Genomic DNA, 12,461 nt, shown 5'->3' with positions numbered 1-12,461 from the left:
CTTATATTGTATATATGATGAATATGTTAATAATGCAGAGAAAACACAGTATAAATTATACCCAACGTTTCATCTTAATCGACTTTGTCAAGGGTGTTTGAACAGCTTGAGATGAGTGAAGTGTAAGGGTACCTAGGTACATCTGAAAATAAACTGAATCTGCGTTCAATAAACATTGATTTTGATAAGACATTTCACAAATCAACTGCTTATAACAATCATACTAAAATAGCACGACAGATAACTAACAATCGCATGAAGAACTTCTTGATTCGCCTTGGCTATTGTCGTCCGAACGAATGTTGCGTATATATCTTTCCCGAGCGAAAAAAACAAACATTCCAGTTTTTTGGCGCTTTTGTTTCAATTGTGGTGGTTCTGTTAGAAGGCCCATACAGATGGTGTTTGCGCAAAATTTCTAACGGAAAATCACCGACTATTTAGTGTCGACAGCTGCATATTAACTTTTTGAACACGCCTCCATCACTGCTTGTTTATTGGCTGTCTGTGGTATTGGGCTGTGTGGCTGTAGGTATATACCGTGTGTTGCTGGGTGATTGTGATAATATTTTGATGATTAACCTTTTTATTCAGCGGTAGAGAATTCTGAAAATCCCAGGGGGTGCTACAAACCCCTAATTATCCACCCCTGTTTTATTTTAAGTTCCATCCAGTACCAGTATGAGTGTTTATGGCAATGGAAGGTCAGGTAGGTGAAACATTTCATTATTGTAATTTTAATCTTTTGAGACCTGAGTTTCAACATTCTCTTGAGAGCCTGAGAGCATTCATGCCAAGGTTTCTGAGTCTGTTTCATGATAAAGAGACAATATTTATAATGGAGTCAACTTGTGGGTCAAGTCAGCAGAACTTGATAAATGAGTATGACATCACCTCTACACCTGTCGCCTCCTGTATTGTAGTGATGGCAGGTTCAATGCTGAGTCTCAGAATAATAGCCAGCGAGCGTATACTGTTGTTTTGTATTTCTATGCCCGATCGGCCCTAATGTGTAATGTCTTGCATTTCTAAATATTGAACTGTAATGAATGAGACGCTGTAATGAGGTACTGTAATGAAAAGACTGCCTCAGACTGCAAGGTTCTATTTAACCAAATATGACTGCATGTCTGCTACAGAATGAAACACTGACAAACACTGACACTGACATCAGGCACTGACAAAGTGAATGCACAAGAACGATAAGGACTTCTGGACTTCAGAGCAAGAGATACACCCTACGCTCAGGAACGCCGCTGTCACCACACATAGCATACAGCACCCGGTCGTGCCCATCATTAGCCTACAAGCCCCACCAGACGCTAACCGGCCACGATTTTACCGCCCTCTACGAAAAGCAGTCATCTCACTTTGCAAGCGACCTCTACAACGATAGAGGAATCGACAACTGGCAATCCGGCCTGATCGCGTCTCTCCGGTCTTACCACTTTGGCTATGCAGTGGTGGTAAACGGTAATGGGCTTCCGCGATTACCATAAGCTCCAGGGAGGTGCCATCCCTTCACCTCCCCTGCCGTCCCCTGCATCGCCATCGTTCATCACAAATGGCTATAATTAGGATCTGAATGCCAAAATTCATCGGTAGGAAGTTGCTTTCAAGCACTGTCCAGCTCTCAAATGGCCGATAGCCTCAACGCCCCCTGCAGTCGCACCAGTCTTAAAATTAATAGATCCACTCTACTGACAGGCACGGTGTATATTCAACCCAAAATGCACATAAATATCACAACAAAACAACCCCTATTCCCTGCGTGACCATGTGAGTAGCACTCCCCGCTAGCTGCGCTTCAGTTTATCCCCGACCCGCTCCTTGACCGCCTGGAGGAGGCGGGGCTCGCTGTACACTGCCGCGGCCACCACGGCGGCCCCACAGAGCGCGCCCACAGCCACATGGGCGGCGGCGGAGCTGGGGTATAGTCTCTCTTGAAAGTATCGCGACTCCGAAGGAAGGCGCCACCTGTCCCAGCCGCGGTTGAGCGGAAAGGTTTGAGAGCCGCCGCGCTGGTAGCACTGACCGAAGCCTGACACGCGGAGGCAGCCGGCGCAGCGGGCCGAGGGAAGTGGTTGCGGACTGCGGAGGGATGGGGGGGGGGGGGGTGGCAGTCGCCATCCGGTTACTTGTGATGGTAGCTAAGCATGTGGTCAACGGAGGCCACCCTACTCGCAGAGGATTTGTTGAGATTTGTTTCATTGCAAAGTTAGCAATTTGACTCGTCATCGGCACGACTGTCACATTTTTTTTTTTTGGGGGGGGGGGGGGGGGGTAAAATCCGGAAACTCGTGCGCATATACCTAAAAAATCATCTGTTGCACCCGCTAACAGAATGCATCCGTGCTTGCACATGCACTCGTAAGCGGATTCAAAAACAAGAATTATCTCTCTAGCCAGTTCGCCAATTCGCTGTCTAGCCATTTAGTCTTATATTTGAAGTTCTCTCTTTTTAATGAGCCGGTTAACGAACGGCGACAAAAAAGAAAAAATAATGCTGTTCAGCCATGTTCTTTTTAAAAACTTATTTGATGCCAGGCTTCCTCCCCCCCCCCCCCCACACCCCGCATGACCTGTTTACGTCATTCAGAAGGCCTCATTACAGTAAGGGTTATGTATAGGCGGATCCAACCCAAAGTTTTGGGAGGGGCAAACCATCACAATTTATTGTCTCTTTTCATGCACTGCCATAGACGTAATGTTAAAAATGATGTCCTTTGTGGAGGGCAATTGCCCTATTTGCCCTCCCCTGGATCCGCCACTGGGGTTATGGCGGAACTTCGCTTCGTTGTGATTTTACGCGTCACGCACACTGAGTGATTGGCGCCCAGAAAGGCACACCAATGAGCGTCCGGCTGGTGAGCCCAAGAGGCACCGGTATCCGCCTGGGGCGGTGGACGGGGTCAAGGGAGAGCGATACGAGCATGACCTTTGGCCGGCCTCCGCCTGTTTTGACCCAGTTGTCAGCCGCTGGGGCCTGCGTCATATAGCAATTTTCCTTCTACCGCTGGCGTGAAATCGTGTTACAGCGTACTTTTTATGATACAGGCCATGACCTCCCTACTGGGGTCCTCAAACTGAATGGAATAGTTCGCTGAGCCGCCGCAGCCCAGGACGCGATACTTTCAAGAGAGACTATACAGCCAGCTCTCGGAGCCGGCTGCCAGCAGGCCGGCGGTCACCAGCGCGGCAGCCACGGCGGGCGGCGGGCGGAGACCGAGCAGCGGCGGCACGGACACCGCCGGCTCCAGCGGCAGACCGGCCACGAACCGGTAACTGGCGACACACGGGGCGGGGACAGGGTGAGAGTAATCGGACTGTAATCGCCACGCCCCGCGTGGATTGTCCATGAAGGTAATACATACAATACATACATACGAGAGAGGTACGGGACACTGTATCGGGCATCAGCGACACACGGGGTGGGGACAGGGTGAAAGGGGTACGGGACACTGCATCAAGCGCCAGCAACACACTGGACGGGGCGAGCGGGCAGCAGCAGCAGAAAATGGGACGAAGACATGATGGTTGAGAGTGGCACGGGACACTGTATCGGGAACCAGCAGCATACGGGGAGGGCACGGGATGAGAATTGAGAGGGGTACAGGACACTATTGGGGACAGCAGACATTCGTATCAGTCGATGGACGGGTGAAGTAACGAGATCCAAGTATATCGAGATCGGCGAATAAAGCGTGATATTGACTATCCATGACATATTGGATAATGATGTAAATAATTAGACCAATTAGGACAAATCAAATCTATTCAAAAACACAAAAACTCACCAAACGTATATCCTGGTCAGCATATTGACGCAGTTGGCGAGGATCAATCCAACCCCGCCGAATAGCCTAGTAAAGATCCCTGTCGAGATGACGAATATCACAGATAGCAGCACCATCTTCCGGTTATACCTGAAACACCGGAAAACGCCACAACACCTGTCAAAGCGCCCGATAGTAACGTTCCTAGCTTCACTTTATCGACACGACTGGCCAGCCTTTCCACTTCGCCTTTAGCCGCAAAAGGCAGTCTAACAACAAAAACCAACATGAGAACGTCATTTCCTAATCCGCTCAGCCTCTACCGACTAATTTACCTCACTCCTTACTAAGCCCCGACCATTTCCCGACTGCCTTCCATAAACCCTCCACGGCACTTACCCATTGATCTGTTCCTGGCGCATCACTGCGAACGTGTAGCACTCCAGCACTCCGTTCACCGCCAGTAGGAGCACGTAGGCGCACTGGGCGCGCAGCAGACTGACGGCCGGACCGGCGGTCAGCAGGGCGCCTCCGTACAGCCGCAGCAGCAGGTGGGAGTAGCTCCAGCCGAACGTGACGGCAACCAGACAGAGCAGGCTCATGGCGCGCAGCAGGTCGTGCAGAACCCGGCCCCCCGCGGCAGACACCGGCTGGAGGAAGAGGGGGTAGGGTCAGACTCATAGCGCGGAGTAGGTCGTGTAGCACCCGGCCCGCCACCGCAGACACCGGCTGGAGGGGGAGGGAGCTGTCAGGCACCAGCTGGAGGAGAGGTGCCAAACTGTCCCCTTCCAGTGACTGGCGAGAAGGGGAGAGATGGCCAGAAGGATAGAAGCTGGGCAACAAAACAAACCGAATGACAAAAAAAGACACCAAGATGAAGATCACAACGACTGGCAGTAAGGACTTATAGCGGAGATGAAGAGTAGCTACGAGTATAATTGGCTAATATCAGAGGAGTGTGTGCTTACTTGTGGAGAGGTATTACTGATCAGTGAAGAGAGATGGCAGCACGGGTCACATCGCCACCGTCGCGACAGGAAATGTTAGAGGCAGACGCGGTTGCTGGGAAAACGTGGCAGCACAACTTTGGCTCTATTTCTGAGGATACTCGAACCAGCGCTGCCGTGAGCTGTCTGTAACACAGGTAGGTCTTAATACCGTTTGACTGCAGTCTAAGAGGCCTTAGACCTAAAGTTCTAGCTAAATGAAACGAAGAATGCGACGACTTGGCCAAAAGAAACCACTATGACCGCGAAAACGCTTGACTACATTTGAAACCCCGCCCCTTTACAAATATGTAGTTCACTGGCCTCACCTGTCCCGGCACCAGTCTGGGTCCCAGCTCGCTCGCCGACTTCACCGGTAGACAGTTATCCGGTGAGCGGACGTGCCAGAGCAGGGTGCCGTAATAGATGACCACGAGGAGAGCGGAGCTGACCGCGTGGCCCACACAGTAGGCCCAGATGGCGTGGGACGGGTACAGGGCGATCAGCCAGGCTTTGAGCGCCACCCGACTGCACAGAGTGACCATGTCGGCTACCACCTTGGGAGAGAGGGAGAGCGGGTGGGTGAGAGAGTGGTGAGAGGAGATGGGGAGGGGCGAGAAGACGATAAGAGAGTCAGAGATAATCCACATATGCCAGCAAGGTAGGGAGAATACAGTACATTAACGCGGTGTGAACGATCGACGATCCGCAAACGACTGTCGCAGCAGGCGATTTGAGCTTCGGATATAATTTCACTGATATAGCAGAGTCATCGAGCATATAGCAGTCGAGCAGAGTCATCGGGGAACCGACGCGCCTCAAATATTTTCCCCTGACACCCTGTTCCTCTCCTCTGCGTCACCCCACCGCCGTCATTCACCTTCAATTTGACAAAGAGCATGGCCTGCGCCAGGATGACCAGCGGCTGGGCGGCCGTCTCCAGTACAACCATGGCCGCGGTGACCCACACGCCCAGACGGTACTCTGAGGTCACCTCGGGCGCCGGCTGGCTGAGCGCGTGCAGCCAGAGGCCGGCCAGCGCCGCCGACACCGCCGCTGACACGGGCACGCTAACAGGGGAGCGGGGCGTCAGTCAGAGGCAATTACAACACTGCTCTTTTATAATACACTCAATTCACTGGCAATAAAACATTACATACTTATGTGCCTATGACGATCCCCACATCTGAAGAAATAAACGTCATTTATCGAGGCAATGACCATTTAAAACCACTACTACTCAACAGAACTGTGCCGATTAGCTGCTACCCATTGACTGCCTCCACAGTCCACATTCCACAACAACACCTGTTTTTGAAGTAGGTACCTATATCGACAGTTCCCAGCAAGCACATCCTAAGTGTCAAATTTTTGAAATTGAGATTTCTATACCATTCGACTCAGCTCGTCGAGCTGAGTCGAATGGTATGAAAATCACAGTTTCGAAAATTTAACACTTGGGATGTTCTTGCTGGGAACTGCCGATATGCAGCTTCTCCCAACAGCTGTGACCATTTCGAGTTAAACTGATGTCCGGACCGGAACGATGTACCTGAGCCACACCAAGTTGATGGCCTGGCGCCACGTGCTGCTCTCTGTCACGCCCAGCGCCGCCCGACGGAAAGCCTCCACACTGACAAAGGTGTCAGTCGAGTAGAGTAGAGCCAGCCTGGGAAGCAGACTAGGGCTTCAGAACTTTGAACAGAATTGATTTACCTACTTTAAAACTACACTTAAATAAAGAACTGAATGTCAGTCAAAAGGAACAGGTAATTCGGTACATGCTTATGAAGATAACCGTATATTACTTCATTTTATACAATAACTAGAAAATAAGAGCAAACTCTGTTCAACTAGAAACATACGAAAAATTAGCATTTTTCTTATGGAGTACACACTACAGTTCTGGTGAGAAAATAGCATATGTTCTACTTAGGAACTCAGACATTGGATGCATCACTGATGCATGATAGGAAAAAAGTAAAGGGTGCATACCTGACATTGATGATGCCCAGGACATCAGATGTAATATACCGGAGAATGACTGCATTTGTGATGAATGTGAACACTCGGTAGGTTATCTGAAAGACATTTGATAGGTAGGTAGGTATAGCTTCAGCATCAATATGTGCAACACAGACCATGCTATTCTGGGCCCTGTTTCACCGGTGATAGCAGCACGCTGCTATCACACGTGTCAAATTGGGTTTCCATGGAAACATCAGCAAACCATGACACCGTCAATCTGTGTGATGTCATCAAATATTGCTGCCAACAGCTTCACGGCCGTGCGATCAAACACATCGCATTCAACGAAACAGCAACTCTGTTCCAAACGCAGCTCACGGATTACACGAAACGTCATTAGTGTGACCTCATCACATTACGTCAGCTCGCGCAATTTGATAGTAGCGTGCTGCTATCAACGGTGAAACAGGGCCCTGGTCTCTGCAGCATACAGGTAGGTACTTCATTGGTGGAAAATCCCAGGGGGTGCTTCAAACCCCTAATTATCCACCCCTGTTTTTTATTTTAAGTTCCATCCAGTACCAGTATGAGTGTTTATGGCTTGGAAGGTAGGTGAAACATTTCATTATTGTAATTTTAATCTTTTGAGACCTGAATTTCAACATTCTCTTGAGAGCCTGAGAGCATTCATGCCAAGGTTTCTGAGTCTGTTTCATGATAAAGAGACAATATTTATAATGGAGTCAACTTGTGGGTCTCTACCGCTGAATGAAAAGGTTAATCATCAAAATATTATCACAATCACCCAGCAACACACGGTATATACCTACAGCCACACAGCCCAATACCACAGACAGCCAATAAACAAGCAGTGATGAAGGCGTGTTCAAAAAGTTAATATGCAGCTGTCGACACTAAATAGTCGGTGATTTTCCGTTAGAAATTTTGCGCAAACACCATCTGTATAGGCCTTCGAACAGAACCACCACAATTGAAACAAAAGCGCCAAAAAACTGGAATGTTTGTTTTTTTCGCTCGGGAAAGATATATAGCATATTTACGTCTGGACAACGAGTTGCGGGGAAAAGTGCTGATTTTGTTGCAGTTTTAGGAGCCGGTGATTAGGCTGGATTTTTGGGTTACTTTTTGGTTCCGATTCATGTATTTCATAGTGTTTGGCTTTTGAATATTTTAGTTCTTTCAGATAAATATTACTTGCCTTACAACTTTTGTAAAAAACGTTTCATTTTTTATAAGCCGACGTTCAGAGTCCTAAAAATACATCAGCACTACAATCATTGTAAACAAACAAATGGTGCACCACTTGGCTCTGTTCCAAGGCCATTTTTTAGTTTATCTGGTGGTTTTCTTACTCTTGTACATCGTTTTGTTGGATGTTTTGAATATTGACTTATATCATATTTAAGAAGCATGCTGACTGAAAACAATCCGAAGGATCCAGGAGGCTGACAGAGGTCCTGACTCCTGAGCAATATCAATATCAAGTTGAACAAGTTATGAAATTTTGGACTTTGGTTAATAAACGCAAGGTGATCGGGCTCATATATCAGCAAGAAAAAGTAAAACTAAAAGAGCTTATTGGCCAAAAACAAGCTATAATATTGCAGACCTTGGAGCAATACCTACTGAAGAGCACGCTGAGCAGGATCATGCCAGAAAATGTTGACTGATGAGTGCATATTGGTGTATTGGTATGGATATTGAATTATAACTTACAACAGCAAGATAAATTAGTGCTAACTTTCAAGTTAAAAATCTAGAATGAATCGACTTGGGCAGCTTAGATGCTTCATGCTATGCAGATTGTAATGTGCATCAGGTACTCAGTGTCTGGCAAATGAAACATGCGATCATTCCATTGCTACTGGAGGAGAAAGCTTGGATCACTAAATCCACTTTATGTTGATTTTGATGTTAATCATCACTGTATTTCTTGAAAAAGGATTGTAGTAGAATTGTCAATGTGACAATCCATGCAACGATGTGATCATATAATGTGTTCATAGTCATTCGTGATAGTGATTATTGGTCCAATATACCATGGCAAAGCTCTCAGTCTCAGCATTTCTTCCTGTGGATGGCCAGCAGTGATTCAGAGCTTAGAAGTATTAGTTTTCTTCACAGGGCTGGGATAAAAAGTACTGAGGGTAATCTTCCACCAAGGAACTCTACTTTGACATGGTATGAGATGTAGGCACAAGTAGGTAGGTGCTTAGTTCCTATAGTCAGTAGTTGTGTATGTTTAGTCGGGTTAGCTTAGATTAGATTGTTAGTTTTTAATTTGCCAAGTGTCCATAAAAATGTGACCTGAGCAATGAGCATACTCCTGACTAACCTGACAGCTGACCTAACCTCAATCATCGCACATATTTGCAGCCTACCCAAGACCTGCATAGCAGTAGCACCCAGTTATAGGTAGGTACTCACCCTAACTCAATCTTACCTGCTGACCTTCAACTTGCCAAAAGTTAGCTCACATTGCCAAGCTGCATCCAGGGAAACAGTCAACTGAGGAACTGGCTCATTGGGTGGCTGGTGTGAGTCTGTGCATTTAAAGTGTTTCTTCTCTGAAGCTGCTCTGCACTGCTGTATGTCATGTTAGATGCTCAGAAAATGTGGGAAATGATTACTAAGCTACTTTAGTGCTTTGTTAATGCTCAAGACATGAACAAGTACAGATCCTGCAGGGTACAGCTATGAGTTAGGTGCTAGGTGAGTATGTTATGTGAATGTGCTGTTCACTGTTTGACCATAGTAAGTATACAAACAAGCACAGGGTCACAGTTATATTCTATCTCCACATAAACATACAACAAAAACGGTCATATGGCCTAACTCAGTAGGCGGAACTATGGTCAAGCGTACCCATTTTCGGGAACGCATTTTCGTTCCCATGTTTGGGAACGATAGACCCAAATATGGGAACGCCATGTAGGCATTATTTAAAACAAAAAAAAAGAACCGTTAAATGACGTCCAAAAAATATAAAACGATCGTGAACCGCCTGATAGTTGTCTCAATATTGTTGGGAAAGAGTTTGATATTGTAAGGCCCATCGTAGTTACAAATCGTTCCCCTATTTCTAAAGCAGTCCATCACCCGGGCCGCGAGCCCAAATTTGGGAACGCTCTCGTACACTGGCGCTGCAAGCGTTCCTTATTATGGGAACGGCGTACCCAAAATTGGGAACGATTTCACCGACGCCTTTCAGGGGCTCTTTTCATTAACAAGCATCACGTCCAACGCCGCAAATTATTATTAACGCAACAATCATCAGATGACCTTTCCGGCAAGACCGTTGCATGTTTCGCCCGGTCTTCTGCGCTTTTATTCCCGTCGATCTCGCAGCGGGCACGCCCCCCTCTGCAGGATTACGTAATCCACAACGCTCAGCAATGTTCAACAAGGTCTTCCATACCTATATCCACCGTCCGCGCCGAGGGTGGAGACATGTCAAGCACCTGTCTGCTAATCACCGAGAGTTGAAGAGCACAAGAAGTATCCAAAAATGGGAACGCTGAATATGTTACACCCTCAAAACACCTAGTCCCAATGAAAATCTAGTTTTTTCCTTTCTTAATGAGTGTAAGTGGCAAAAGGCCTGGTAGGATGGGCACGAGGAATGATCGAAATCAGCATAAAAATTATAAATAAGCCACACAGAGCGACCTATATCAGAGAAATTCCCACCAAACGATCATGCTTAGAAACGCCGAAGACAAAAACCACGCTCATGACGCTGCTTATAAAACAACGCTAAACAGCTAGCATCCAAATAAAATATGTCTTTCAGGGCTGATAAAATACAGCTGAATGATTTTAAACCACTGAAACTGAGTTTACAACAGTAGTTCGGTAAAATCACTGACGTTCCACGCGGTCGATCGCCCCGACACCAAAAGTCAACAATATTACCTCGGGACTGTCCGCGTGTTCGCTTGCATATGTCAGCATCTGGTGTCGCTAGAATGAAACTTCATAACCAGGCGAAAATTATTATACTTGACCTCAAAATGTAAAAAATGCTTCATTTTCCTTAAAATTGCATGTTAAATGTCGTATAACCCATATTTCCACCATTCTGTCATTTTTAAAAAATCATTAAAAATATCATTCCACGGTCAATTTCCTTGTTCCACGGTCAGATTAAAGATAACTTTATGGAAATTTAGTAGATACTTAAATCAGCGTGCACTTTTTTGAGACGTGATGCACTTTTGAGTTTTAGTGGGCGAACGGCCGAAAAATTGCCTTCCGTTCTCATAAATGGGAACGCCCGTTCCCATATTTGGGAACTCCGTTCCCAAAAATGGGAACGTTCCTATATTTGGGTACTCATGACCATAGTTCCGCCTACTGAACTCCGAACACACCACAGATAGCTTAAGCCTTTGCAGGCACAAAAATGTTTTGATTAACAGGACAGGTATACAATATATCCTCTGTCCTTGGGGGATCTTGCTGCCAAGTTGAGGTACGATGACTTAACTTCAGGATTGATCAACCTTTTCTTAGCCACTGCTTATATACGAGAAAGACCAAATGCTTGTTTTGATTTACAGGACATGTATACAATATATCCTCTGTCCTTGGGGGATCTTGCTGCCAAGTTGAGGTACAATGACTTAACTTCAGGATTGATCAACCTTTTCTTAGCCACTGCTTATATACGAGAAAGACCAAATTAAAATGCTTGTTTGTAAACTGCGTTGAAAATTTAATGATCCACCTTCAATTCTGACATAAAGGCACAAATGAAATAGTTCCCTCTCCTTTTGGAATATACAAAGCAAAATATTTAATAAATTTCAGTGGATGGACAAGAGCAATTAGCATAGCTTCCCCTCAAGTTAACTTCTGGCACTGAATATACGGCCTTGCACTGAATGAATTACACTGACGCTTACTCGCTTCATATTTTGTAACAAACGCGCCAAAACTGCAATATAACAGCACTATATGCTTCTTGACAAAATGCAATAGAAGTAAAAATTTAGCCCTGATGGCATTCATTCTTGGTTGAAACGTAATTACAAAATATTTTGTAGTAACTATTGAATTCCGGCCGAAATCAGTCCACGGTTTAAAAAGAATCATTCCAATGACGGTCCATTCTTGCGGTCCTGAAATCGCCACTATTTCCGGCCTCTCCAACGCAACTCGTTGTCCAGACGTAAATATGCAGATATATACGCGCTACAAAACGTTTTAGTCAAACATTTAACGGACGTTCGAAAGCCTGATGACGTCATCAGATTTAAGTGCCTATACCAATACATTGTGGCACTTATTTGCACAGATGTCAAAATCAAACTCAAATTTCTTTGCGATGAAGTAATTGCTGGAGAAACGGTTTTCACGGCACTGATTTTCAAAGAACGTCCATCAAGATGGCTATCTCAACTCAAATCTAATGTTAAGGTGGGACAGTCCCTTTAATTCATTGCAATTGAATCTTATTTTGGCACTGGCACCAAGTGAACACCCAATGCATATTGAAGCATGGAGCTTTCTTTAATTTTCAGACATCAAACAACATATACTCACCTTTATTCCAATCAATAAACAGCAAAAATCAAGAAAGCCCACTCAAACACCTTCAATGACTCGTCGTGTGTATTTTCCTTGGTATTCAGCATCATTGGGAATCATGATCGTGTCAGCCGCGCCGAATGCCGGAAAGATGCCGTAACTAAATTATTCTGGCGAT

General features: G+C 46.0%; 1 protein-coding gene across 1 annotated transcript; it reads right to left on the bottom strand.

Annotated features, from left to right (window-relative positions):
* Nucleotides 1–1,089: 1,089 nt before the first annotated feature.
* On the bottom strand, nucleotides 1,090–7,579 carry LOC122389673 (protein RFT1 homolog). The gene is made up of 9 exons (XM_043381915.1): nucleotides 7,561–7,579; nucleotides 6,758–6,843; nucleotides 6,315–6,431; nucleotides 5,643–5,832; nucleotides 5,092–5,319; nucleotides 4,176–4,426; nucleotides 3,798–3,926; nucleotides 3,149–3,285; nucleotides 1,090–1,933 (listed from the first exon to the last, which is right to left on the bottom strand). Exons 4-9 carry the CDS (start codon nucleotides 5,712–5,714, stop codon nucleotides 1,797–1,799), a joined length of 954 nt encoding a protein of 317 aa, XP_043237850.1. The 5' UTR covers nucleotides 5,715–5,832; nucleotides 6,315–6,431; nucleotides 6,758–6,843; nucleotides 7,561–7,579; the 3' UTR covers nucleotides 1,090–1,796.
* Between the last annotated feature and the right edge of the window lie 4,882 nt (nucleotides 7,580–12,461).

This window comes from Amphibalanus amphitrite, unplaced genomic scaffold (genome assembly GCF_019059575.1).
Source record: "Amphibalanus amphitrite isolate SeventyFive unplaced genomic scaffold, NRLGWU_Aamphi_draft 000367F_arrow, whole genome shotgun sequence".
Classification (NCBI taxonomy): Eukaryota; Metazoa; Arthropoda; class Thecostraca; order Balanomorpha; family Balanidae; genus Amphibalanus; species Amphibalanus amphitrite.
The sequence above is the reverse complement of the archived record's forward strand: the minus strand, read 5'-3'. Positions and strand labels throughout refer to the sequence as shown.

Coding starts and splice junctions, on each gene's coding strand:
- LOC122389673 (XM_043381915.1), bottom strand. CDS start 5,714: ATGGTTGTACTGGAGACGGCCGCCCAGCCGCTGGTCATCCTGGCGCAG. Junction 5,320..5,642: donor TGCTCTTTGTCAAATTGAAG/GTGAATGACGGC, acceptor CTCTCTCCCAAG/GTGGTAGCCGACATGGTCAC. Junction 3,927..4,175: donor CGCCAGGAACAGATCAATGG/GTAAGTGCCGTG, acceptor CCGGTGTTTCAG/GTATAACCGGAAGATGGTGC.